A 27,997-nucleotide genomic window follows, 5' to 3' on the forward strand; every position below is an offset into this window, starting at 1 on the left:
GTTCCCGCAAATAATGTACGATACAAGGCACTATACTGAGTAAGTTCATAAGTTTTCTTATGCAAATAAACATGTTAAACCATGTCCCTCCAATGAGTTGGAGCTACTTCCAGAAGCATCTGCAGGAAAAGAGTTGCGGCGTCCAAGCCAGGCACCCGCAGCTGCTTATACACGAAAATGAAATAAACGAACGGCGATACGAGAATAAAGATTGCCGCGTAAAGAAAAATAATGTCCGGACTCTCCACCAGCGGCGCAATGACGAGGTAACCAGCGATAACCACCATAATCGCTGGGAAAATGATCGGTACCTGCATCAAATGTGTGGTTATTTTTGTACAGCATTATATCATTGTACAGCATCTATATTTTTTTTACTGGGCGAATCCGGAGTACGTACTTATTAAGATATTTCAGACCATCAAATATATATGTATAAAAATTATGCACAATGGTTTTTCATAGGTTAATATGAAATAATGTAAATTTAAATTTTTTGACTGTTTTTCTTCTACATACATACTGATCTTGCCATTATATTCATTTTATCAAATACATCAGCGTGGAGGGTTTTTCTTTTCGAAACCAGCAAAAATTTGTTTTACAAACTTGTTTAGGTGTATTTACTTACCTTGTAAAGCCTCTCTAACTCCGGGCGTCGTATTCTCAACACAATCACGCTTGCAAACACAAACCCGTAAAAAAGCCAAGCTGTGAAGCTGAAAGCGTTGATGAGACTGTCGAAGTCGTTGGGAATAAGAAAGGCAAGTGTAAGAGCACCAGTAAAGATGAGAGCTGGGCCGGGAGTGTAGAACACCACGTGTGCCATTGCTAGTATCTAAAAAAAACGTTTTGTTTGGAACACGCTTCTCGGAAAACTGCTGTTAGTTTTATTCCCTTCAATTTATTTTCTTGAACCATAGTAAATCTAAATTGCTTTTTTGAGAGCAAAAATCTAACACGGTCGTTATTACATTGTTTTGTTGAGAGAGCCAGTAATTACTTTATTTATTAAATTTTCTTTGCGAGTGCCGTATCGACCCACAAGACACTTTCTAAGCGGTTGCATTCATCGTGACCAGCGGTGCAAATCACATGGGGATCCATTGCCCATAGGGAAGCCTGTAACATTCATGCGATTGACACGACAACAAGGAATGTAATTTATTAAGCTCTGCTGATGCGGCCACTCCAAGGAATATTTCAGTTGTAGCTGCTGAAATCGTGGTCGGAAATAATTTCGCCAACTATACATCTTGGAGGGGGTAATACTTACTTGTTAAGCAAGCTGAAAGTTGTAACAATTCAAACTACATTTTCATACTTAAACAACAAAATTATATCTCGCCTTGGGTAGGTGGCCTCTTCTGGCAGCCACAAAGGGCAGACGACCTCCGGTCAGGCACGACCCGTTCAATGAACCAATCGTTGAAAGGCAAACCGACACAGACATAATCCAACCGGCCGGTCCCAAAACTCTGTAACCCCAGGTCACTCCCACAGCTTCCGAGTTCAGCATCTCGGTCGGAGTTAAAACTAAACACAAAATCCCAAAGAAATTGATTGTTCATTTTGTACAAGCTATAGTTCATAACACCTGCTTATTAATTGATAATTTAGCATGTAAAATGTTTTGTTTGTGCCTGCAATCACGGAACGGTGCACTTCTTCATGGTTGTTGCACTCAGAGTGCTTGACTCACCTGCAAAGTAGGAAATGTTGACCAAGATGTAGAAAACTGTGACAACGGGTACGGCGATCATGATGGCCCTTGGGAGTGTACGTCTTGAGTCCTTCACCTCCTCCGAAATGTAATTCAAGTTATTCCAACCGTCGTAGGACCACAGACCCTGATAAAACGCCAATCCTATCTGTGAAAATCCGAGTCCAGCCAAATCTTCCGATTGAAATGCATTGCTGAGGTTTTCCGTTCCAATTTTGTCTCCCATGCCCAATCTCACCAGTCCTCCAACTATGATTATTCCCATGGCAATAAATTTGGCTACGGCGAGAGTTCCTTGTACCTTGGCGGCAGCTTTAACGCTCAGGTAGTTGATTGTGGTAAGGATGATTACCATCGTGGCCGCGGCGCACTGCGAGGAAAATGGCGTTATTAGGAGCAAAAACGGGGACAAATTACGACAAATTCTACAGTGATTGCGTGCAAACTGAAGCGTTTTTCAAGCCAAGGAGCACTAACAAAGATCTATATCTAAAATTGTTTAGTGTTATGCTGCAAACTGCAGAAACATGACACTTATATACGAAAGTCGAATAAGAGATATTCATTTACCTTAACCACGACGTCTGGAGCTTTGCACCCGCCACTGTAAAAAGGCTCAACCACGTAGCTACCAAATGTGACTGCGGTGGCGGCGTTGCCCGAAGTGCGAGCCACAAGGCAGGAACACCAAGCGAAGGCAAATGCTGCCAGAGGTCCATACCCTTTCCTCAGATAAGTGTATTCGCCACCTGATTCCCGTATACAGGATCCAAGCTCACAGTAGCAGAGCGCACCCATGCCTGCGATAATACCACATCCTGCCCACAACACAAGGCTCATCCCAACGCTTCCGTTGGTCCCTGCAAGCACCCCTACGGGTGAGGCAAAAATCCCAGATCCAACCATTGTTCCAGCAACCACTGAAATGCTGCCAACCAGACCGATTTTCTTCTGGAGATTAAACTTTTCATTGCTTTCATTTTCAGTCGCGTCATCAGTGTCGGCGCTAGCATTTGAAATGCCCACATTATCATCAAGTACTTTAAAACTTGTCATTATAATGGTTTGCCTGCAACTGAATGATTACATTGTAAGCCTACGCGCATAGGGTGCAGTTAATTATTGCCACACGAACTGAAGCAAGTCAATAATGCAATTCGTGAAATATTTGCAACCCTAACAAGACAGTTTGCCAAAGCCGCAAATCACAATAAAGCCATGTTTAACGAAGCTCATGTTTGCTTTCTGGACCATGGTTTTCAATGGCATGCTGGTACAATGCATGCCGTCAGCAGATATTGCTTCTCCATGCTTTGCTCTCAACATATAAGTGAATGATTGTTTAAAAAAATATCTATTTTGCATGTTTTCCTCTCACTTGTATGTTTGCTAGATTGTTGTCATAATGTCCTGGCGCAAAACATGCGTCCTCTGTCAGCTGCTAATGTATGCACATATGTTCTGACGTTCCAAACCCAGCTGCTCAACTAAACTGACTGTATCGACAGCGTTCATCACACGCAGGTCTGCTGTCTAATCACAAAACAAGTGTCTCTTTGAAAAGAAATACTGGAATGTTTATTTGTACAAGATAAACAAGCGTTGCAGTGTGTTAACGTTTACCACACAAGCATAGAAGACTTTTAACGGATACACATAAAAATAGGATTGTGTCAGTAGATTTCATCAGTTTGGTCGGTAATACCAGTCGCGGTAGGGCTATATAGCTGTGCCTCAATAGAGCTTTAACTTTTTTAACTATTCAGATGTTTGATCCGTACCCGAGAAAGTCGGGAAATCGCCATTCGTGGAGTTGTGATGACGCTAAATTGGAATTTTACTCCACATAAATTATTAAAACTTTAATGTTGCTCTGCTTTGCGATGGACACTTTGTTCAGTATACCACAAAGTAACGGTTATGTTCATGTGTTTAATAGCACAAAGCGATCAAAACAATGCTATTAACAGCTATTGACAGTTACTTCTTCGATGCTTCCAACTGATAAGAAAACCCCTTAAAGTCGGTTTCGGCGACCTGAAGCAACTTTTGGAGGAATCGATAGAAATGGACCAAACCAGGCACGCGCACACGACGGCGAATAAAAACATAGTAACCCAGAATAGTAATTGCGTAAAAGCCGAGAGACAAAAAGTAAAGTGGGTTTGGGTTTTGCATAAACGGAGTGATGATGAAGAGGACGGAGAGGCAGCACACAACGATGGGTATTGGTAAAGGTACCTGCACAAGAAAACCCATAGGAACATCGCAGTCAAAATAAAATAAAATGAAATGCTAACCTTATAAGGCCTTGGGATATCTGGCATTTTTTTTCGCAATATGAGAACGCTACCAGCACTGAGCCCATAGAACAACCACGAAGTAAAACCGAAAGCATAAATGAGGGTGTCGAAGTCGCCGACGATAATGTACGCAATCGTCAGTGCGCAGTTTGCCAAGATCGCCACTGTTGGCGTATAATATCGGACATGGATCATCGCCAGCGGCTGCCAAAATGAATCAATCATTTTACCTCAGTTCACATCAGTTATTGAGTTTGCTCAAAATTTCAATACGATTTATGTTCAGCGTTTACGCGTAGGACAAAAGTTTTTATGGCATTTGCAACATTTTAGTCAAATTTGCATCAAGAAAAACACATGCAAAAATGACGCCCATACCGCGTCCTCGGGTTTTTATTCATAGGAGAAACATAACTGACCTTGGGCATCCAACCGGCGCGAGCAGCAACAAATGGTGAACGTGCACCGGAAAGCCAAGATCCGTTTAAGTTTCCGACAGTTGAAATGCAAACTGCCAGAGGAATGAACCACAAACCTGCTCCCATAACTTTGCTCGCAAATATTACCCCGACTGCTTTCGTCGAAAGCATTTCTTCCACAGTCAAAACTGTATAAGAATATATAAATACCTTGCAAGTTAGCAGGGAAAACATTAAACAGTTTGTTATTGAAGGAATACACCCGTTTTGAACGTAGACCGTCTGGTCATGATTAAACGAGTCATTACCTGAGAAGTAGCCCACATTGACCGCCAAGTACATGACAATCACCGACGCCAAAGATAGTATGCAGGCTTTAGGCAGGTTACGCTTCATGTTTTTCATCTCTTCCGTCACGGCTGTAAGCGCAGACCAGCCATTATATGGGAACAGTCCTTGATAGAAAGCCTGGGTAACATTTGAAACTCCGATACCCGCGAATATTTCAGTGTCGAAAGCTGTCTTAAAATTATTTCGACCAATCTGGTTTCCACCTGATAGAGATGCAATTCCCCCAATAGCAATGACAGCCATAGCAAGGTACTTCACAATTCCAAAACCAATCTCGGCCCACACGGCAATTTTCACACTCTTACAGTTAAGGTAAGTGACCGCTAGGATGAGGAGGATGGCAAGAAGCTTTATGACACTTTCAGGGATCTGGCAACCTTCGTCAAAGAAGGGAGTCACAAGGTAACGGGAAAATATTTGGGCACTTGCAGCGCTACCAAGACGAAGCATAAAGGTGGTCCACGCATCGAGAAACGAAACCACAGGGCCGTAGGCTAAATTAAAGTTATTAAGATCACCTCCAGATGCTCCAAACGTTGTCCCCAACTCGCAGTAACACAAAGCTGAAGACATTGCAACGAGACCGCAGAAAACCCATACAACAAGACTCAAGCCAATGCTTCCATGCATTGCTTGCAATACTCCCACAGGAGAAACAAATATTCCTGTTCCGACGATAATTCCAGTATTAAGAGCGATTCCTCCCAATAGACCGATGCGTTTTTTCATCTCAAAGGGCTCTTTCCTAATCCCATCGTTATTTTGCCTAAATGTGTTCATCACGTAGGCTTATCAACCGGACAGTACAAATACACTAAATACTGCGCTAAAATATGCAATCATTCAGGTGTTTTCGATTTCAATGAAACAGTTGAGTAAAATTCATACATGTACGCCAGCTTACCGCAGTTCTGGACCAACTGTCAGTCTCGTAACTCTGCAAAGTCAAGGTCGAGCTAACAGTGGTTATACGGCTCATTTGTTTTATCTTTCTCTTTTGTAAGGCGCTACCATCAGCACAACAAAGTTATTGAAGTTCACCATTTCTTGTCATGCCTTACTGCACATCCTTATGCATTTCGATGGTTCAAACGTTTTTCGTTGCTTCGCAACCAGAGTTTTGCAACGTAACCGCGACATTTTCTTCAAAACGATTTTGTTATGTGGTAGATATTTTAAAAACTCACAGCGACGTCTAGACGTAAACGGTGTTTATCAGAAAATCTTTCAGTACACTAACAACACATGCAATAAAATAATTAATTTCTTTCAAAAGAGGAAGGTTTTACTCTCGGGTCAAGGGTGGCCAACATTCAGCATCCCATGGACCAGTTTTTTCACTTTAGGTTCCTCGGCAGAGTTATGCATTTTATCCTCATTCCCATATTTCATCAAAATCCACGCTTAAGATTTTCATCATGGGATAAAGAGTTCTTTTTGGTCTCAGGTATGGGGGTTAGACTTTAAAATAATTTATTACAAATAAAGGATCCTGATTTAAAAAGTTCTAATCCTGCAATTATTTTCTTCTATCACTTTGCACTAATAAACACATCAACATTGCCATTTCTTTGACGTATGATGAAAAAAAGTAACGTTTCGAGATGCGGAGCAACACTGAAGTTTATTAATTTTTTGTGGGCTTCAAGATTAGTCCGCTGGTATAATATAACGGAAAATTTGGGTAGTTATCCCACAACCCTACTGATGAACAGTTTAAAGTTTGAGCTAAATTTAATGGAAAAGCTTTATAATTCACGATCACCTTACAGAACATTGGATAACCTACACCTGGGCAAAACCGACAAATAACTCAAAATGTATAAAAAACATGCATTTTACGTAAAAACAAGGATTTTAAATGATTTTATTATTTGTATTGCCCAGGAAAAATTTCCACTGCCATGTACTTCCACCAAATATATAAATACACCGCTATATTTCAGCAGCTAGCCGTCGCCATAATCTTTTTATTTTGTTAGCATGTGCACATGGGTTTTCTTTGGTATAAATTTTGCAGCCGAGGTTTCTTCGTTTACTTATATACTATTCAAAATGTGTAGTTGCTGCATATCCAAAGGGCTTTAAAACGACCTTTCGTGTTCTCAGTTCTGTCATTTTGTGATCTTGAAATTATGCAAGACTGTTTGAAAAAAGTCAGCAAGCCTTCTACAGATGGTACCCAAATTCCAATGGAATTGTTATACTCTCACGGCACACGAGATGTTACAACATATTTTACATGATTGTATGCATCGGCAGTTCGGTTGTTGGGCAGTTTTTTTCGTGATGTTTTATTTGTACAATCTTTATCATTGCGGGAGGCTATTATTCAAATAAACATTTACACTACGTGATAGATCAACAAATGCTATCAACAACTATTGTCTGTCACTTCTTCGATGCTTCCAACTGATAAGAAAACCCCTTAAAATCGGTTTCGGCGACTTGCAGCAACTTTTGGAGGAATCGATAGAAATGGACCAATCCAGGCACCCGCATTCGACGGCGAATGAAAACGTAGTAACCCAGAATGACAACCGCGTATAAGCCGAGAGACAAAAAGTAAAGTGGGTTTGGGTTTTGAATAAACGGAGTGATGATAAAGAGGACGGAGAGGCAGCACACAACGATGGGTATTGGTAAAGGTACCTGCACAAGAAAACCCATAGGAACATCGCAGTCAAAATAAAATAAAGTGAAGTGCTAACCTTGTAAGGCCTTGGGATATCTGGCATTTTTCTTCGCAATATGAGAACGCTACCAGCACTGAGCCCGTAGAACAACCACGAGGTAAAACCGAAAGCATAAATGAGGGTGTCGAAGTCGCCGACGATGATGTACGCAATCGTCAGTGCGCAGTTTGCCAAGATCGCCACTGTAGGCGTATAATATCGGACATGGATCATCGCTAGAGGCTGCCAAAATGAATCAATCATTTTACCTCAGTTCACATCAGTTATTGCCTTTTTTTAAAACTTCAATACGATTTATATTCATTGTTTACACGTAGGGCAAAAGTTTTGTGTGAACACGCAATGATAACAAAAACTAATGACGTTCTGGCGTTTGTAACATTGTAGTCAAATTTACATCAATAAAAACACATGAAAATGACGCCCATATCGCGTCTTCGTGTCCTTATTCATAGAAGGAAAATAATTGACCTTGGGCATCCAACCGGCGCGAGCAGCAACAAAAGGTGAACGTGTACCGGCAAGCCAAGCCCCGTTCAAGTTTCCGACAGTGGAAATGCAAACTGCAAGAGGCATGAACCACGAACCTGCTCCCATAACTTTGCTCGCAAATATCACCCCAACTGCTTTCGTCGTAAGCATTTCTTCCACAGTTAAAACTGTATGAGAATATATAAATACTATGCAAGTTAGCAGGGAAAACATTAAACAGATGTTTGTTATTAAAGCAATACGTCAGTTGTGAACGTAGAGCGTCTGGTCATGATTAAACGAGTCATTACCTGAGAAGTAGCCCACATTGACCGCCAAGTACATGACAATCACCGACGCCAAAGATAGTATGCAGGCTCTAGGCAGGTTACGCTTCATGTTTTTCATCTCTTCCGTCACGGTTGTAAGCGCATGCCAGCCATTGTACGGGAACAGCCCTTGATAAAAAGCCTGGGTAACGTTTGAAACTCCGATACCCGCGATGATTTCTGTGTCGAAAGCTGTTTTAAAATTATTTCGACCAATCTGGTTTCCACCGGCTAGAGATGCAATTCCTCCAATAGCAATGACTGCCATGGCAACATACTTTACAACTCCAAAACCAATCTCGGCCCACACGGCAATTTTCACACTCTTACAGTTGAGGTAAGTTACAGTAAGAGCAAGAAGGATGCCAAAAAGCTTAATGACACTTTCAGGGATCTGGCAACCTTTTCGTCAAAGAAGGGAGTCACAAGGTAGCGGGAAAATATTTGAGCACTTGCAGCGTTACCAAGACGAAGCATAAAGATTGTCCACGCCTCGAGAAACGAAACCACAGGTCCGTAGGCTAAATTAAAGTTATTAAGATCACCTCCAGATGCCCCAAACGTTGTTCCCAACTCGCAGTAACACAAAGCTGAAGACATTGCAACGAGACCGCAGAAAACCCATACAACAAGACTCAGGCCAATGCTTCCATGCATTGCTTGCAATACTCCGACAGGTGAAACAAATATTCCTGTTCCGACGATAATTCCAGTATTAAGAGCAATTCCTCCCAGTAGACCGATGCGTTTTTTCATCTCAAAGGGCTCTTTTCTAATCCCCTCGTTATTTTGCCTAAATGTGTTCATCACGTCGACTTATCAACCGGGCAATATAAATACACTAAATACTGCACTAAAATATGCAATCATTTAGGTGTTTTCGATTTCAATGAAACAGTTAAGCAAAATTCATAAATGTACGCTAGCTTACGGCAGTTCTGGACCAACTGACAGTCTTGTAACTCTGCAAAGTCAAGGTTGCTCAGCAAACCAGGAATCGACCTAACAGCGGTTATACGTCTCATTTATTTTTGTCGTTGTTAATACCACAAAAAAGATTAGTTGAGTACACAATGTCATGCGTTACTGCACATTGTGCATTGCGGCGGATCAAATGTGTTTCTTTCGCAACCATAGAGATTTGCAACGTAATCGAGACATTTTCTTCAAAACGATTTTGTTATGTAGTCTACATTCTAAACTCACAGCTAATCCTGGACCTAATCAGTGTTTATTAGAAAACTGATCAGTGCACAAACAACACATGCAACAAATTCAAATGCAAAATAATTAATTTTCAAAAGCACAAGGTTGTACTCTCGGGTCAAGGGTGACCAACGTTCAGCATTCCATGGACCAGTTTTTTCACTTTAGGTTCCTCGGCAGTGTTATGCATTTTATTCTCATTCCCATATTTCATCAAAATCCACGCTTAAGATTTTCATCGTGAGATAAAGAGTTCTTCTTGGTCTCAGGTATGGGGGCCAGACTTTTAAATAATTTATTACAAATAGAGGATCCTGATTTGAAGAGTTCTAATCTTGCAATTATTTTCTTCGTGGTGACGTCACTTGTGTTCCTATTGGTGCAAAGTTTACTGAAATGTTGCAAAACCTATAACGTCATTGGTTTTTGTTTTATTAAGAAATGTGAAACATGAATAGAAAAAAATATACATTTTGTGTGAAAAAATAGAAATCATTTTATTGTTAGGAACATAACTGACGTTTTTTTCTATCTTTAATACGAACAAGATAGCCCATACAATGGTAGAGAACTTCATACAGACGTTTCGATTGTTTGCTACAATCATTTTCAATGTAAAAAGAAGGCGAACCGGCAAAATGGTGCGGTGAGGTTTTTTTTTTTTCAAGATTTTTTGAACAAAAGCCTTACTATTTCTAAAAATTTGAATGCTTAATTCATATACCATTACACCATTGTAATCCGTATTTTTCAAATGGTGCGAGGTATTTGCGATTCTTCTGCTGATGGTATCTAAATTCCTATGGAATTTTTATAGTCACGAGACAGGTGAGATGTTACAATATATTTTACATGGTCGTATGCATCTGTAGTTTGATTGTTGGTCAGTTTGTCGTGATGTATTATTTATGCAATCTTTACCATTGCGGGAGGACATTCTTCGGGAATACAAACCGTTCTGGTTCAACAAGAGGTCAATCTTCATGAGCCAAACCTTTCTGTTTGCACGGGGTAGTTCTCGTCTTCCAGGAGTTTTAAAAAAGAAATTTACGCCGACGTTTCAAAATTTGTGGTATTTCTTGCCGTGTAGACTTTTAAGGAACACCAGTAACCGCTCCACAAAGCTCTTCTTTCAGCTCTTCTTTCAGAAGGATACCGCTCCACATCCATGAGAACAAACGGTACGTCAATGACAAGAAGCAATGCATTTTCTCACCGTTAACAACAACCTGTTGCAATAGTTCGCCTCATTGCACACCCTGTCATGTGACGTCATTAGTGGTGAAACCCTAAGCCTACGTTTTTCTTACACTTTTACGTTGCTTTGTGTACATGGTGAACTGCTGCGTGCCATATCCCTGATAAGTCTCGACGGGTTATAGACCAAACGTCGATAAAAAAAATGTACGCAACTTTTTTTGCCAAACAGACAGTTTGTCTGAAGTAAACAAAAAGATGCTGAAGCTATGCTTCAATGTGAAATATATTTTTAATATTTGAAATTTACTATGCATAATATGCATGTGTTTGCAACCTTTTTATAAACTATATGTACTCGTCACCATGTCGCAGCTTCATTATACCCTTACTGACATACTTACGTTGACCCGGTAAAAACTTATTGGGCATAGTTTTAAGCCTCTTAATACATGCAATAATTTCACCAAATATCAAAGATAAACGTCTTGAAAATTGACAAAATATCGCGTTTGTGCTGCGAAAAGCCCCGTTCCACATCAAGCTTACTTTGCATTTCCGCTCAGCAACTAAAACCATTTAACCATGACGCTGCATGATTTGCAGAAACCCTCGAACAAAATCTAGAACCGAAGTCATCTAGTACCACCAACAGCGCTTTGCAAAAACGTTGTAATAAATGGGCCGTAACCGCAGTGAGCTTGTAAACACAACGGTTTGCTGAGCAGCTGTATCTCGAGATTGCAGAGTTGCAAGACTGTCATTTAGCACCAAACAGATTCGCCTTGGTGATTTGTGGTGTACTTAAGCAAAAGCTAGCGTCATATTAATTCATTCAATAGTAATGATGAAGACAGTTCCTGTTGGAAACGTCTACTTAACTTAACGGTGACTATCATCACATTAGCTCTGGCTTTCATATTACATGTAAATCTTTCTTATTTATCAATTTTAAGATCTGTGTTAGGAATATTTGGCTTAGTTCATTGAGGATTTCACTATGAACGAATCTAAGCAAAAAATCGATGCCGTGAAGAAATCAGAGGAAACTTTTGAGATGAAAAAGCGAATCGGTCTTCTTGGAGGAATGGCCCTCACTACTGGAGCTATTGTCGGAACAGGAATATTTGTTTCTCCTGTGGGAGTATTGCAAGCAATGCATGGAAGCATTGGCCTGAGTCTTGTTATGTGGGTTTTCTGCGGTCTCGTTGCAATATTATCAGCTTTGTGTTACTGCGAGTTGGGAACAACGTTCGGAGCATCCGGCAGTGATCTCAATAACTTTAACTTAGCTTACGGCCCTGTGGTTTCGTTTCTTTACGGTTGGAGTAACTTCATGACTCTCCTTGGTGCCGGAGCAAGCGCCCAGATATTTTCCCGTTACCTTGTGACTCCCTTCTTTGACGAAGGTTGCCAGATCCCTGAAAGCGTCATTAAACTCTTTGGCATTCTTCTTGTTCTTACTGTAACTTTCCTCAACTGTAAGAGTGTGAAAATTTCCGTTTGGGCCGAGATTGGTTTTGGAGTTGTTAAATATGTTGCTATGGCAGTCATTGCTATTGGAGGAATTGCATCTCTAGCCCGTGGAAACCAGATTGGTCTAAATAATTTTAAGACAGCTTTCGACACAGAAATCATCGCAAGTATCGGAGTTTCGAACGTTGCCCAGGCTTTTTATCAAGGACTGTTCCCATATAATGGCTGGGCTACACTTACCACAGTGACAGAAGAAGTCAAGGACATGAAACGTAACTTGCCTAGAGCCTGTATATTATCCGTGCTTTCGGTCATCGTCATGTACTTGGCGGTTAACGTGGGCTACTTCTCAGGTAAATTATTCTTCCTTATGCAAACTGCTTATAATTGTAGCAGTTATTTTTCTTAAGGCTTGAATGACCTGCTTCAAACCAGTAGGGTGTATGTCTTTATTAAAAACCGTAAAAACGATAAAAAGTTAGCCCTTCGCATAACAAGTCCTTCGTGTTACTGCCAAGCATACATTTACACATTGACCACACTCATGAGTTGTCCTAGAAATCGCACGTAACCGTTAAATGACGATAACAATGTGTAACATAATTAGGACCTATTTGTTTAACAATCATATACGAGGTTTTTAAAACAGTCCCAATATGTCCTGTTTATAGATCTATCTCCCTTTCTATGTTTTTACTTATTTGACAGTTGATGATGGAAATAACCTGGGTTTACGCATTTTGAAAAGAAATAAGTTGAAGTGGACAAGTGCGCCTATGATTTCATCCAACACAAAAACATTTTGCCCATCTCTTGAGATAACATTTTCTATTTCTTAACGTGATTTTTTCCTTTTTTCCAGTGTTGTCTGTCGAAGAAATGCTCGCGACCAAAGCTGTCGGGGTCATATTTGCGAGCAAGGTTATGGGAGCAGGTGCATGGCTCATCCCTCTTGCTGTTTGCATTTCAACTGTTGGTAACTTGAACGGGGCTTGGTTGGCTGCAGCTCGGCCACCATTTGTTGCTGCCCGCGCTGGTTGGATGCCCAAGGTCAACATGAGTTGTTCTTTTGTAAATACCGCGGAGACGCTCTTGTCATTCCAAGTATTTCAATATAATAACGGCGCTAAAACACGAACGAAAAACGCACGGAGAGGTGATCACCGTTGGTCAGTTTATGACCGTGTCTTCTTGGTGCGTGCTGGTGCCTCATACCTATTTTAAGACCGTCTGTCCGGTTTGTGCGATGCATTTTGATAGAGGACAGCGCGCACAAGTTATGTAAATCACGTTGGTGAACCTGCAGGAAAATGTTCCCTGTGTTGTGAAATGTTGCCCCTGCTTTACAATTAGACAAGGTCAAGACTAGTCAGCTAGACGGCTGAACAACGCCACATCAAACGTTGTGACTCTATCAGCAATGGTCATAATAGTAACTATAGGGCTTTATGAGCCACTTCACGCACCAGGATGCCACGGGCACAAAGTGACCAACGGCGATCACCTCTTCGTGCGTTTTTCTTCTCGTGTTTTTAGCGCCTTTATACCGCATTTTACTTTGTCACGCCATTTGCAGTACCTGATGAAGCGAAGCTCGCGAAAGCTTGTGCAAATAAAGTTTCAGTCTGTCCAAAACAGTGCACCAGCAATTACTAAAGTCATAGGCCTAAGACTAAAAAATATACTGTATACAGTAAAAGCATGTACATGTAAATACGAAAAACTTCATTACACGGAATAGAAATGGCAAGGCTAACATGCTAATCATTATAAGCAAACGTTTTGAACACTGATGTGCTCATTAGCAGTGCTGTGAACTTACTGACTGAGTTGTGCAAATATACACATAACTGGGAAGAAATCTGGCTTTGGAAACAAAGCATAAATTTAACAAATCATAAATTTAAAAAAAATGTTTGACTTCCGCGTTCATTTTTGCAGGCACTGGCGATGATCCATGTCCAATATTATACCCCTGCATTTGCCATCATCACCCATTGTGCAGTGACGATTGTGTTTATCGTCGTCGGCGACTTTGACACCCTCATTTATGCTTTCGGTTTTACCTCGTGGTTGTTCTACGGGCTCAGTGCTGGCAGCGTTCTCATATTGCGAAGAAAAATGCCAGATATCCCACGACCTTACAAGGTTAGCATTTCATTTCACTTTAACGAGAATGTGATGTTGCTACGGGTTTTCTTGTGCAGGTACCTTTACCAATACCCATCGTTGTGTGCTGTCTCTCCGTCCTTCTTATCATCGCTCCGTTTGTCCAACACCCAAATCCGCTTTACTTCTGGGCCCTTGGGTTTTACGCAGTTGTCCTTCTTGGTTATTATATATTTATTCACCGTCGTGTGCGCGTGCCTGGATTGGTCCATTTCTATAGATTCCTTCAAAAGTTGATGCAAGTCGCCGAAACCGATTTTCGGGGGTTTCCCTATCAGTTGGAGGCGGCGAAAAAATAAATATCATTCTGTTTTTGTGTTAATTTACCACTTGGTGCTAATCAACAAATGAACAAAGTGTTTTGAATTTAGCAAGATATTGTGTCGCAATTTTGAGTATTAAGAACGCTTTTCCCATTGCATGATAAAATAGTATTGTCCGACAGGTTTGCAAGTCTGTCTGCTGCTGAAGATGCTTCGTCATTAGGCGATAAAGGGATGACAATCTCGGTCTTGATCAAATTATTCAGAAATACCCAATTAAATGTGATGTAAATTGCAATGATTTTATTATTTTACGCGCTTTAGTCCATTTGTCGATTTTCCAGATTATTTTGAATTACTCAAGTTTTTATAATGTGTTAAAATTTACTTATTAGGCTGCTTGAATAATAAAATTTGTTTGCTTGAACCTACCTCTATTCGAACCAAAACCTTCAATCCGCTTTACACTTTCGCGCAAACAGAAACGTAATGCTGCCAGATGTCGCTGTCGCTCAACGATTAGCCGTCGCGATAGACGCCGATTCCCCCTTTTTCTACTGCCGCGAAATGTAAATATGTGCACATGGTCTTTGCTTTAGAGCAGATTATGACTCAAGGACGGTGCAGCTTAGGTTGTACTGTCTTCGTTTACTTTTGTGCAGTCAATAAAATAGCGCTGTTGTTGCATATCCTAACGGACATTACAACGAACTTTGGTGGTAACTTTAAAGTGGAGTATGGACTGGCAAGTTAGGCAGCATAGTTTGGGTAGAAGCCATAGCAATATTTGTTAGATTTGCACCAAGTCTTACATTATGTGAAAAAATATGTGATGGGGTAGCATGATATATTTATCTAAACAGATTTAATACTTTGAAACTACTTTCCAACAGGTGAAAGGCATTTGTGACCCTTGTGGATGGTAGGGGTGTTTCAAAGATTAAATGGAAATTTAATACTTTCAAGTGCTCAGTAGCAACAATGAAAGGATGCCATCCAAAAACTACCTCACTATGTCCTGTCTGAGGACTGCAGGACTTATCACTATTTGTTTGGAGTATTATTTTGCAATCCTGCTTTTGCAAGGTGTCAGTTTATCATTGGCCCAGACCAGCGAAAATTCTTTTTCAGTCGTTGAAAATGCAACTGTGGGCACAGAAGTTGGAAGGTTATCAAACACTGGGCAACAGTTTATTCTCACAAGCCCACAGGATTCGCCATTTCGTGACTTCTTTGATGTAGACAGATTGGAAACTGAGGGAATTATTGTAACCACTGCACTTTTAAACCATGAAACAAATCAAATTTTTGATGCTTCAGTGTTCAACATGGTAACTAGTGTATACCATCAGGTAAATGTTTATGTTTTAAATTTTTTTAATTGTAGTTACTATTACTTTTGCTTTTAGGTTGAAATCATTGTGATCGACATTAATGACAACACACCAAAATTTTCAAAAGATGTCATCAATTTAAACATTTCTGAAGCAACTGAAACTGGTTCCAAATACCATTTGGGTTCTGCCACTGACAGTGACTCGAGTCCATTTAATGTCCAGGGTTACAGAATATCAAGTGGCAACATAGGCAACACATTTTTTGTCAAAAACCGGACAATCAACCAGCAAGTGTTTGCTGATTTAGTGGTAAACAAATCATTAGACAGAGAGGACACCTCACATTATGCTTTACTGGTGGAAGCATTTGATGGGGACACCCCGCCAAAGAGCGGAAGCATGATTGTGAATGTCAACATACTGGATGACAATGACAATCCCCCTGCATTTAATCAAAGCAGATACACTGTACCAATATCAGAAGGTCAGGATGTTGGAGAAGATATAATAACTCTTACAGCCATTGATATAGACCAGGGCATCAACAGCCAAGTCAGTTACCACATTGATCGGAGTCAAAGCGATCCGGATTTACTGTTTGAAGTTGATGGCCAAACGGGAAGAATTTACCTCAACAAGAAATTGGATTACGAGCAACAGGTGCAGCACAAAATTATCCTGGTGGCAGTGGATGGTGGCGCGGAGCCATTGACCGACTCCACTGTGGTTATCGTCGACGTCCAGGATATAAACGACAATAAACCAACGATTAATATAATTTTCTTGGAAAACAGCAAGGCAGAGGTAGGTTTTTTCGGCTGTTTTATTTAAAGCTGATGGATAAAATACTAAGATGCGCTCTTGGCCTCCACAGGTGTCAGAGGCCGCTGAAATCGGGGACTACATCGCCAGGGTGTCCGTATCCGACCCCGATTTGGGCGAAATCTCTGAGTTCAACGTCACCTTGCAAGGCGGCGATGGAAAGTAAGTGGCTCTTTTTTCTTGTATATCCGCCGCAAGAACACTCTTCTCCGTGCTTTGCTGTTGCCAAGCGCAACAATACACGCTAGCGGCGTTGAACCCAAAACGGCGGGTCGCAGGGCTAATTCGGAAACTTTTCGCATAGGTTTGGCGTGCAGACCGACAACGGCGTGATCTACCTGGTGTGCGTGGAAGGCGCCTTGGACCGTGAAACGCAAGCCGCCTATCACCTTACACTAAATGCGACAGACCTGGGCAGGTATGTGTGTAATCTTCATGAAACGGCTGAAACATCACTCCCATTGTTGTGCCCTCGAAAGCGGTGGCATCGTTTGCGGTGTTACTGTTTTAGAAGCCGCGCCACTGTTAAATCGTATTTTACGAAAGAAGGCGCTAATGTGTGTCGTGTTACATTTTAAAGTCCTCCAATAAAGCGGTTAAACAAAACCACAACAACATTTGTTTGCATGTCAGTCCTCCTCAAGCCGCGAGCGAATCGTTCACGCTAACAATTACTGATGCAAATGACAATCCACCCGAGTTCGCAAAGCAACTATACGTGGAGGAATTGTCGGAGGAAACTTTTCCCGGTTTGTATGAATTTCATTTGAGGTTTGGCCACAAATCTTGTACAATCCGCGTTAAAAATGTTTTAGATCATTTGGTGTCCATAAAGCACACCTGGGAAGGCCTGGGAATTTAATGCTGTGTATTCTTAAACATTTCCGATGATTAGAAAGTTAACATCATTTTGCGCCACTGCTATACTGTGTTCTCCTTTATCGCTCACATGTCGAACAAGCTATTCATGCTTGCGTAAGCTATCGACCGTGTTCGCCCAAATGTATGCACACAAACCGGTAAACAACGTGTCCTACCTTGCCAGGCACATTCGTGATTCAACTGCAGGCCACTGATAAGGACTTGGGGGAGAACGCTCGCATTACTTACCGACTTCGAGCCACTGATCACAGCGACTGGTTCGACATCAACGAGGACTCAGGCCTAATAACCACCGCGTAAGTTTATCGACTCTTTCGCCGCGAACGTGCGTGAAGGTTTGAGCTTTGGTTGATTGGAAATATTAAACCCATGTGCGTTTTGACTTTATGAATGGACTGAATTTGTGTTCGATACATCTAAACATTAATGTTGTTTAATGAGGTAATGTGGCATTAAAACTTTTGGGCATTTATTTTCTGCCTCTGTTACATTCCTTTGTTCGCAAAAAAACGTAACTGGTTTCAATTTCCTTTATTCAAAGAAGAAAAACGAAACACAAAGTGTAACAAGCCTTCAATTACTCCGACCACACCTAAAATCTTCACATTTCTCTTTAGCCCATGTCAGCCTATAGCAGTGAAGTCGGATTAAAGGCGCGCTAATTATTTCCGCCGCCTTTTGTTCGGCGGGGAATCGTGGGCTTTTCGATAGAAGCCCTCTCGTAAGAAAGTGATTCCGACTTTGAATTGGGCGGTTGCGAAGAGTGGTAGAATTTGAGGCGGGCTGAAATCCAATAAACCATTTTTGAAGTTCATCGACGAAATTTACTCAAACCGTATGAGTTCAATTCACTTTTATTGCCTTTCGCGCTCGTAATACGGACAAACGTCATTTCCAACAAACCTCAAAGGCCACGCTTGGCAACTGTCAATAAATGTGATTCAATTACGCACAGAAGTTATCGTGTACGAAAAAGAAAATTTGTTACCTGGAGTTCTCTTCAAACGCGCCAATTGGTAAATTTAATTTAACTTCCTCACGCTTCAATGCGGTGATTAATCATTCATGTGCATTCAAAACAGAGTAACCGCCGCTTTCATAAATATTTCAGGTATATGAAACCGGGGTCTTGGTAATCCCTTATATTTAGTTACGGTATGTAGTTAAGAGAGAACATTTTAACCTGTCGAAATCCGCCTGTTTTTCGGCTGCATTTCCGGCTTTTACTGGTTTGCAGATGTAACCAAACTGTCTGAATCTAATACCATCAGTACTTAATGTGATAACATGCCAATCGTCCACACAAAAATATTGTTCTTATGTGCAAAAATATTGCAAAACTAGAAAATAAGCCAACACAGCCACGAATTGTGTGTGTAATATATCCCTTGATGTTGTTTGGTGACAAAGAGCAAATAAGTCATCATCTTCTCTTACCCAGGGAGCCTCTTGACCATAGTGCAGCTGCGGAGGTCCGCTTGCTCGTCATTGCAACGGATAAAGGGATGCCCCCTAAGTCTTCCAACACCACTCTGTTGGTCCGGATATCTGACACATTCGACCGGGCGCCGGTTTTCGAAAAGTCCTCTTACGAAGCGCCAGTGCGGGAGGACAGCTTAAACGGGACGTGCTTTTTTCAGGTAAGCCGCATCCACATTCACATAAGGGTGCGTTTTAAGCCAAATGTTGTGTCAAGTACAGATAAAACTCTTGCACGTTATTGGAGTTATGTGAAAAACCCTATCTATAGCGTGTCAGTTGTTTTTAAAAAAAATCCTGCCCGCAAAATAACGCCTGGAAATGTGTAAGCGTATGGTAGCCTGTGAATAGAGCAAATTGATTTTGATATAATGACGGAAAAGACAAACTGTGCAAAGAACGCTAGACAGGTAAACTGCTCTTACTGTACAGTCAAGAAACAGCAGAAGTTAACATGACGTCAATACGCTTTGCTACAAAAAAAATTTCGGGGTAATGCAGCACATGTCAGAAGCGTATGAGCTGTTGAAATCCAAAGCGTGTGGAGAATTGACAAATCCTTACCTGCATTTATCATCCCACATACAAGCGTCGAGTAATTGCATTGAGCAACGCACGCGCCTGGATTATCCTGAAAGTCGTCACGGCGCTCATCTGGCTTCGACTCCATCGACCCCAGTCGAAACGCCCTCTTCGCCGGGTTTTTGATGATTGCGAACGTGGCGGCTCCTATCGACCGTTTCCCTTGCAAGTCTTTCGTATGCGATTGTGTTTTAGCATTTGTGAATTAAGTTTGGCGCGCCTGTAGGATCGATCATTTGGCTATTTTTGATTGTGCGATGTGAGGTGACCTTTAGGTTCACCTTTCGCTGCACTGTTGGTAAACTATTTCGTCAAATGGTAAACTATAACCCTGAGGAAGTCTCGCCGGATGGCAGACGAAACGTCGGTTTCAAATAAACACTTTAGAAACTTAAGTGCCAGAAGAACGATTCTGATTAATATTTCGTCAAATGTTTGTGCTTGTACATCACGTTTTAGTCTCTTTGTATGCAAAGTTGGAGTCAAAATAACACGAACAAATATGAACAGGAGTTTTGGTCAAAAGCCTCATGTTGTCGAGGGCCGTGTAATAACACTTGCACCAATATTGCGCGGGCTTTTCGTAACGATGGATTTGCGCCTAAACCGACGTATCTCGTTACTTTTCTCGTATGATCAACTATTTCGGCCTGTCAGGCGCTCAAACGGGCTTTGTGTTCGTGCAAAGAACGCGAGACGTGTTCTTTGACCTCCGACAGGAAAAACTGACAAGCGTCAAACATTGTGAAAAACAGTCGGCGGTTTACCTTGAATTCCTAAAAATGTCCCTGTGCAAACGCAGTCTGGTTGGCAGCTGGCCACAATGCAAAATGTGCTCTACGTATCCAACACATCCTTGTAAAACGTTTCATGCATTTTACATCATCCATTGTTCATGCAACATATGCGTCACCTCCATAGTCTTAAGATTAATATTTGCGATTCAAAAAGTACAGAATACACTTCAAGAGTAGTGCCTCAAAGGGCGTATCCTAGGATGGCGTACCAAGCATTAGCGTGCGGCAGTTGAATTAAAATCATCTGATTTATGAAGAGACCCCACCCCGGGTCCGCAGTTGCTGTCCTTTGACTGTCCGCCATTCCAAGCGAGTTCGCATACGCCTCTGAGTACACAGCGCTCCGCTTGTGGGTAAACACGAAGAGGGACAACCTCTGTAGCTGAGCAGCACGCTGGGGTAGCTTGCTTTTCGCTGAGCCAAAGTGTGTGTGTGCCTGGACTGTCTCCGTTTCCTGCTCGTGGTTCGGCAAATACGAACTAAGCTTTTCAGTTTTTATGGCAGCACGGTAGTGTACGAGGGGACGGTAAAAGCAATGATGAATGGGAGGCTTTTATTTGGTCGCGGCGTTTCTCTGTTTGGTCGGAAAGGCGGCGAGTCTCCGCCGATTTTGCGCTAATTTACGTCGTTGTCATGAGGGTTGATGTATGTCTGTGTACTTGGATTTGATGAATCGTTTGTTCTTTACGAGGTCTACACAGTTCTTAGATCTATCCGGTAAAACGAGCGTTGTGAGCCAAAAAGATTACGGCTTTTATTAATATGAGCGGTTTCTCCTTTTGCACAGTCATCAAACACTAATCACATTTGTTGTGGGAGGCAAAAGTGAACACATATTTGCGTAACTGCGCACCCTGTATTGATTTCAGTGAAACGCATGGTTTCAAACGCCAAAACCAACTAACGTTGCCAGATGTTTTAACACTCCGCCGAACACAAACCAGTTCAATCCTTTCAAAAAGCGTCGGATTTCTGCGAACCGACGCGTTGCGAATTGCCCAGGGTCACTCTCGTGGCATTCCTGCGCAGTAAGCGATCGGCGATTTCGAACTAAATCCTCGCTGTTCGTTTACGTTGGTCACTGTGGCTTGTTTACGTTCGGAACATGTAGCCGTGGACTGACAACACTGAACGCACCGCACTGTTCAGTGCTGGGTGAATCTCGTCACTTGTTCTATGCGCGATAATGACTTTTCTTTACAAAAACAAACAACCGTTCTTTCGAGTAATAAGGTACCGTGTGAACTTTGGATTATCGTTAGAAGTAGGATCACTGTTATATTGTGGTGTTCGGGTCATTACTTTGCAATGACATCTCATGAGATTTTTTGCAAATAGGTTTGGTTTTGTGTGTGCAACTTTGGTATCAATAAAAGCGTTTTAGCTGGTTTGAATTGGAATATTGTTACTATGTCGCGAATGTCCAAACTTCAAAGCTTTCTCCATACTTCATGCAGTTGAGATTCACGACATCGTCCAACTTTTTCTCTGTCGTTTTAACTACAAAATGCATTTGGCGAGCCTTCTTTTGTTTAGATTGGCGCTGCTTGTCCTTTTCATACCAAACACTTACGTTCACTGCCTATTCAGTCGACACGTTTTGGGGATTGGTCGCTGTCCAACGTTTGCCGATGTCTGTTTGATTTCGCCGAAAAGCAAATTCGCCCACTCGGCCCCACTTCAATGGTTTGCTTGCGTTTTCCCATCGATACGGCGATAACACGTGTCGTCCGGCCGGCGAATTTCGCTCACAAGCTTTTGCACTTTGCGCCACGACCGAAAATTACCCCAAAACTCATTTTTACTCTCACGTTTCACCCTAAGTCGATGAAACTAAACGAGCTCAGCCAGTACACTATAATTTCGGCTTACTTCCGTCTATTATCGCACTACAGCGCCATTATTTTGCGTGTATTTGGCTTGGACAATTACAAGCAGTACAACTCCGAACTTGCGTAGCAACTATACGTATTTCCTCTTTTAGATCTTGCCTCTGGCAGCGTACCACCACGATATCTCAAGTGTATTTTTAAGAGGCCAATGCGTTTTTTCGAACATTTTGAATAGGTTGGATTTATGCAATAAAAACTGGCAAATGTAGATCACAGTTCACGAATGTTTGTGAAAAGATTTTCAGGCAGACAAGATGCATTTCTGCTTTGCATCTTGGCCTTGTATGTTGTTGTCTTAACGTGTGCTTTTATATTTGGACCGAATAGTCGCAGCCGCTGTTGTCAAAAATAAGTAGTTTCTGCTATGTGCTTGGATTCGTGACAAGAGGTTAAATACGTGCAGTCAGTGCAAATCCCCAAAGCCCCCACTCCGCTAATTGCCGGACGCTTCACTGGCACTTGTGCCGGATCGTCGGTACTTGAGCGCGGTCGCAATTCCAATATTTGTCCTTCACCGACTCCGAAGGCTTCGTCGCGTCATCCAATCCCGAACGCGCCCGATCGATGCGTTCCAATTGTTTTCCCATGTCGCTGCGATTCGGCGAGGGGGGAATGATGGCCCGCGCGCGTTTTATTGCTTTTTGCGAAATTAAACGGCAGAACGACGGCCATATATCAACCTGCCGAAATTGACTTCCGAAAGACTTAAGTCTGTGAGCCTGGCGCTTTATACCAAGACCGGCAATCAATTCTGCGCTAGATTAGTTTCTCCGAACGGCGCGAATCATCCAGGCGAAAAAACGCAGCTACTTAGCCTTTACGGTTGACCGGAGTATTGTAAAAAATTAAAAAATCATACTAACGTCTGTTCATAACATTGCAACCAACAAATATTGTTTGTTTTTGAAGCATCCGTGTTGATGCTTCGTGATGTAAAAAAATCCAATTATTATAATGTAAATGAGTATGAAACATTGTATACCATTGTTTAACTGTAGCAGTCCAATACGTTAACCTCAGTATTGGCAAAATTTGAAACGGTAAACTGATGTTCCAGCCGCGCAATATCATGTGGTTGGCAGTAAGGCTTGGAAGCCCTGCAACCGTAAAAATTTTCGAAAACAACGATACTGTAACAGCGCTAATTTGTTTCCCGAAACAGAAGCGGTCATGCTGCGACGCCCGACCCTCTCGCACGAAAGCGTCACCAAATATATGTGTCCCGACATTTCGCTTTCACGTAGGCAGGGGCGGCGTTCACCCCCGTCCGACCCGTGAAGTAAACCCAGGGTTCTTTGTGTGTCACACCACTGTACGATTGTGGCGAGCCGCACGCGACTCATTCTGTTTCATCTATCTGCGTTAAATCGAAACTTGTGGGTTTAATACTTTGCTGGTTTGCTTGGAATTGCATTCGTAGCAGATTTATGATTTGTCTCTCTGACAGTTGGAACCCCGTTGCTCTCGACATTTGAACTCGGGATAAATGAAATTTGCCACAGAAGACTTAGTGATGTTTATTCCTGTAGTTTTCGAAGCACCTTGTTTCGACGCAAGAAAATGAAAATAATTCCCACAGAACTCTGGTTGGTACGAACGGCTACACGGCACTGTTATCGCACAGTGGGGTTGTGGAGATACAACGAGGTCGATAAGATAATACAAAGAGGCCGCCATGAGTTATTTTTACCTGAAGTGGAATGCTGTGTAACGGCGAAAAATGGATGTTTTAATAGTTTTCCTGAGGAATTTAGTGTTGAAACATCGCCCAGCAGTTCGTGGTGTTGATTTGAATTATAAATTGGTGCGTAAATCTAAATCGATTAAAATATCTAAATCGATTAAAAGCTTGAAATGGTATGAACATTTAGGATCTATTATATGGTTCAAGCAACGCAGTGACCTTTCTTAGCACCTACAAAGGACGTCGGGGTTACCATTGTGTTCAACCCACTTAAACAGTGCCTTAAATTATCGTAAAAGCTCATCGCGTGAGCTACGCCGCGTTGGAACGCGATCTGCTCACAACGTGTGCGTGTTAATTGAACAGACATGGATCACCAAAGTTTCTGCGAACAACGTCGTGATTAACCAGCACCCTCTCATGGGATTTCGGTCGGCCGGGCCGCCTGCACGCGACGTTCCGCAACTTTGATACACTTAGCCGGCTGTCAACCTCACACCACAACAAGTTGGGGAATGTTTAGCGGTTTTGTGGCTCCATAGAGTCGCAGCCGCCTTTGTTTTTTTACCGGGCTCTGTAGCGAAAAATGTGTGCAACGAGGTTGCCCTTGTCATGGGAAAGTGGTCGGTATTTGGTCCGTGAGTTTATGGGAGTTTGTTGGACTTGGCCTTCATGCGTACGCCAAAGGCCGCACAGTGTCGTTTCCGTTCGTTGCAATTTCCTAAGACCAAAATGTTAACGACTCAAATATCATCTTGAGTTATTTTGAACCAGATGCCTCATGCTTACTAATCTCTCCTCACTGATAAATAACACATATTAGGCGTCTTGACACATTTCCAAATGCGAGCCACCTTGTGACCGCGGTGCGCGCCGAGTTCGAAGCCATCTAACCTAACATGTTCTCTGGCGTAGGCCCGAGTTCGGGGTCTGTTGGGTTTTGGCAACAAATGTTTTCCAGGCGAGCGACCTTTGGTGGTATCAGTGAGACGATCTGCGTCCCATCGCACTGCCGGGAGTTTATTTAGGCCTCTCGGTTGAAATTCCGTCGCCTTGACCGACCGTCCGCTTGAGCGGCCAAAATCTGTCGTCGGCAGAGATCGCATGACTGAAGCTTATGCAAACATACCAGGGAAGGCGGGGACCATGTAGACGGTTTGCTAAGACCGAAATCCGTGGGAACAGTCTTTTATCTTGCCCGATCTCGGCATTTTTCAAGCAATCCTGTACGAGGACTTAAATTAAACGTCAAGCTAACAAGCTGGCAACGACGTAAAGACAGCAGCAAGTATAGGGACCTTGTGTATGATTTTTCATTCTCATACCACTGCAACTTGATGCTGACGGGCGTTTTAGGATTGTGGAGCATTTGATTTCACCTTTGGGCATTAAAGGCTACGGTTATGACACATTTACAACGAGTTGTCTGAAAGTTGGTTTAAATTGATGACATGAGCCAATCAAGCTTGTAATCGAATTACAACAACACAATGTGGAATACGCATGCCTTCTCTTTCCACGTCGTTGACCTTAGACGACAATTTCATAAGCTGGGGATATAGTTCCGCCATCACACTCCATAAGCCGCGACCGCATCGCCATCCAACACAATGGTAGTCACGAGTCTGAACCACTTCACATTTTCCGCCTTATTACATTTGGACGTGTGCTTTCCAAACTCGCCCCTTGGGTTCTTGCTGGAGACACTTTCGGTCGAGAAGTTTTCCCTGTCCTCGACAGTTGTTGTGAGAGCGGCCCCGCGAGCGATGACCGTGTTTTCTTTGCCCGCCCGAGATTTGATCGTGTGTATTCGGAATTCATAATTTTGGTCTGGAATTGACTGTGATGCCGACTTGCTCTTCCTTGCCATAAATTTTGTGTGTATTTAACTATGTCCTACCCGAATTTCGGTCTTCTATTCTTAGCTAATCAGTAAATTTATCCAAAACCTAATTTTTGTGTGGGGACATGGATTGTTTGCGTTGAACTATTACAAAATACAAAACATAAACGCGTAGTAAAGTGTCCGTTAATGCGTAGTAAAACAAATTTGCGAGTTTCCAAGCAACTTTAAAAAGAGCTTCACAGCTTTAAATGGTAATGACTTGATGATAAATAACAACGCGGGAAAAGTCAACAATGCACCCTTATTGTGTTTGTAACTGCGAGACAATAATTGCCGTTTTCACAACAAGCGGACTCTCATACAAACCAACCAGTCAGTAAGTTATCATCATCAGAGGATTGTGGGGCAGACCGCAAGACCCCTGTACACAATAATGGCGACGTCTAATGCATTGCTGCGTAGTCGCATGTGTTTGCATAGGCCACATCTCACCGTCACGCGCGTTTACGGTAATGGAGAAGAGAGTCGGCTCTGTTGACCAAACAATATTTTGGCGGTCGTCGCAACAAAATATGCGCTCGTTCGAAAGTTTTTGGAAGGCGCTGTTGCGGCCCGATCCAAATTGACCAAAATCTGATTAGTTTAAAATGTGCGGGGACGAAAAGTTACCTAGACAGATGTTAATCTATCACCCGCTTACTCGTCCGTCACCGCTAACCGTTAATTGCCTTATGCCCAGCCGCGGGTGGGAAGGGCCTTGGCAGGCGAAGGAGCAGCCCCCGACCGCGTTGGTTTCGTCTTACGGAAAGAGGGGCGTTCGCAGATTTGGTTGACGTCATTCTGTTTAAGTTAATTTTTGCTCGCACTTTGCTGCTCTTTACAGGAATGCTCGACTTTTACCTATGTAATCAGTTGTGCTGAAGGTTTGTGTTTGTGGTGTCAAGTTGGTTGCATGTTCGCGGCATGCTGTGCAAACGCGCGAAGCTCTCACCCTTCTATTGGATCGTACTTGTGTGGAAACAGCCGCCTGTCAGCTTGACGGATATCTTTTGCAGCGCACGTGGCGTGTGAACAGTCCCTCTGAGACCTGGGTCTGTTTGTGGATGTTTACGGACACTACAAGGCGACCGCTTTCCGGGAAAAGGGTTTCGACCTTTCAGGGTTCTTACTGGACACTTTTCTATTCCACACACCACACACTGTTGATGCTATAACTACAAGAAGCACTAAACAATCGTTTTGCTTTGTGCGGCTTTAAGCCTCGGCGTTATATTAATACTATGTCGAGAAAAGGAATCGTACATTACAAATGACGTGATTTAATAGGTTATTTAATGACGCCCAATCTCAAAAGGCCTCTTACTCGCGTGTTCATTGGCCCCAACCTTAATTTGCCGACTTTGGAAAAGCGCCGGAGAGTTTGGTGCTTGTTCTAATACTCTGCGCACGTAAGCGCACATTTGGCTGATTTAAATATCTGCGCTTGACCGTCGGCTTAATTACTGACCAGCTTGGGGACTTTACCGCTCAATTTGGCCGCTTTCCTACAGAACGCTGCGCTCATGCGTAATTGTGGCGTGTTATTTCGAGTGTCTTATGGCAGGACTGGATGTAAGCCCGAGGCTTAAAAGCGCAATTATCTTCTACACGGCGGATATGTGCTGCGCTCGTCTGCTGACGTTTGGGGCTTCGGCAGTATAGCGTTAGATTTATTTTCGCCAAACATGCCTCAGTAATAGTAATACTCCTACTCAAGGTTTTGTTGGAAGGTCTGTGTGATAGTTTTGTTCAGCACCGCCTGAAAAATTAGAAGATCAAACACCTTTCGCTTCAAAGCAACATAATCGTCTGTCGCCATTTCAACACCACGGGGCTTTGCGGTTTTCAATTTCACACCGACTCGTGATCCGCGATTGATCGCATTAGCGTCGCCGCGCATGAAACGAAATAGCTTTTCATGCCACAACACAAGGCGTCCCGCAGCTTTCCAAATCGGCCGCATCCGCTCTTCCTACAGCGTAAACATGACTCATGGGCAGCATAGAGACGCTTTTATGGGAGCCTTGCGACGCC

General features: G+C 42.5%; 5 protein-coding genes across 6 annotated transcripts in view; 2 read left to right on the forward strand and 3 right to left on the reverse strand.

The window, feature by feature from the left end:
* Positions 1–74: 74 nt before the first annotated feature.
* On the reverse strand, positions 75–2,779 carry LOC145911003 (b(0,+)-type amino acid transporter 1-like). Its single transcript, XM_082998232.1, has 5 exons — positions 2,294–2,779; positions 1,703–2,093; positions 1,349–1,536; positions 632–838; positions 75–311 (listed from the first exon to the last, which is right to left on the reverse strand). Exons 1-5 carry the CDS (start codon positions 2,777–2,779, stop codon positions 75–77), a joined length of 1,509 nt encoding a protein of 502 aa, XP_082854358.1.
* Positions 2,780–3,458: 679 nt separating this feature from the next.
* LOC145911570 (b(0,+)-type amino acid transporter 1-like) lies at positions 3,459–5,618 on the reverse strand. The gene is made up of 4 exons (XM_082998961.1): positions 4,754–5,618; positions 4,446–4,633; positions 4,024–4,230; positions 3,459–3,964 (listed from the first exon to the last, which is right to left on the reverse strand). Exons 1-4 carry the CDS (start codon positions 5,574–5,576, stop codon positions 3,704–3,706), a joined length of 1,479 nt encoding a protein of 492 aa, XP_082855087.1. The 5' UTR covers positions 5,577–5,618; the 3' UTR covers positions 3,459–3,703.
* A 1,569-nt stretch (positions 5,619–7,187) lies between these two features.
* LOC145911004 (b(0,+)-type amino acid transporter 1-like) lies at positions 7,188–9,138 on the reverse strand. The gene is made up of 5 exons (XM_082998233.1): positions 8,677–9,138; positions 8,275–8,617; positions 7,964–8,151; positions 7,508–7,714; positions 7,188–7,448 (listed from the first exon to the last, which is right to left on the reverse strand). The coding sequence occupies exons 1-5, from the start codon at positions 9,097–9,099 to the stop codon at positions 7,188–7,190; spliced, it is 1,422 nt and encodes a 473-aa protein (XP_082854359.1). The 5' UTR covers positions 9,100–9,138.
* A 2,557-nt stretch (positions 9,139–11,695) lies between these two features.
* Positions 11,696–15,041, forward strand: LOC145911006 (b(0,+)-type amino acid transporter 1-like). The gene is made up of 4 exons (XM_082998237.1): positions 11,696–12,524; positions 13,034–13,221; positions 14,113–14,319; positions 14,379–15,041. Exons 1-4 carry the CDS (start codon positions 11,696–11,698, stop codon positions 14,637–14,639), a joined length of 1,485 nt encoding a protein of 494 aa, XP_082854363.1. The 3' UTR covers positions 14,640–15,041.
* Positions 15,042–15,508: 467 nt separating this feature from the next.
* Positions 15,509–27,997, forward strand: part of LOC145911643 (protocadherin-16-like) — a 45,768-nt gene continuing 33,279 nt past the window's right edge. For both annotated transcript variants that reach the window (XM_082999049.1, XM_082999050.1), the window contains exons 1-7: positions 15,509–15,955; positions 16,013–16,744; positions 16,815–16,924; positions 17,067–17,180; positions 17,396–17,511; positions 17,808–17,940; positions 19,086–19,284. In XM_082999049.1, the coding sequence (XP_082855175.1) occupies positions 15,593–15,955; positions 16,013–16,744; positions 16,815–16,924; positions 17,067–17,180; positions 17,396–17,511; positions 17,808–17,940; positions 19,086–19,284 (1,767 nt within the window). In that variant the 5' untranslated portion in view covers positions 15,509–15,592. The remainder of the gene's footprint in view (positions 15,956–16,012; positions 16,745–16,814; positions 16,925–17,066; positions 17,181–17,395; positions 17,512–17,807; positions 17,941–19,085; positions 19,285–27,997) is intronic.

The sequence above is a fragment of the Ascidia mentula genome, chromosome 8, assembly GCF_947561715.1.
Source record: "Ascidia mentula chromosome 8, kaAscMent1.1, whole genome shotgun sequence".
Lineage (NCBI taxonomy): Eukaryota > Metazoa > Chordata > Ascidiacea > Phlebobranchia > Ascidiidae > Ascidia > Ascidia mentula.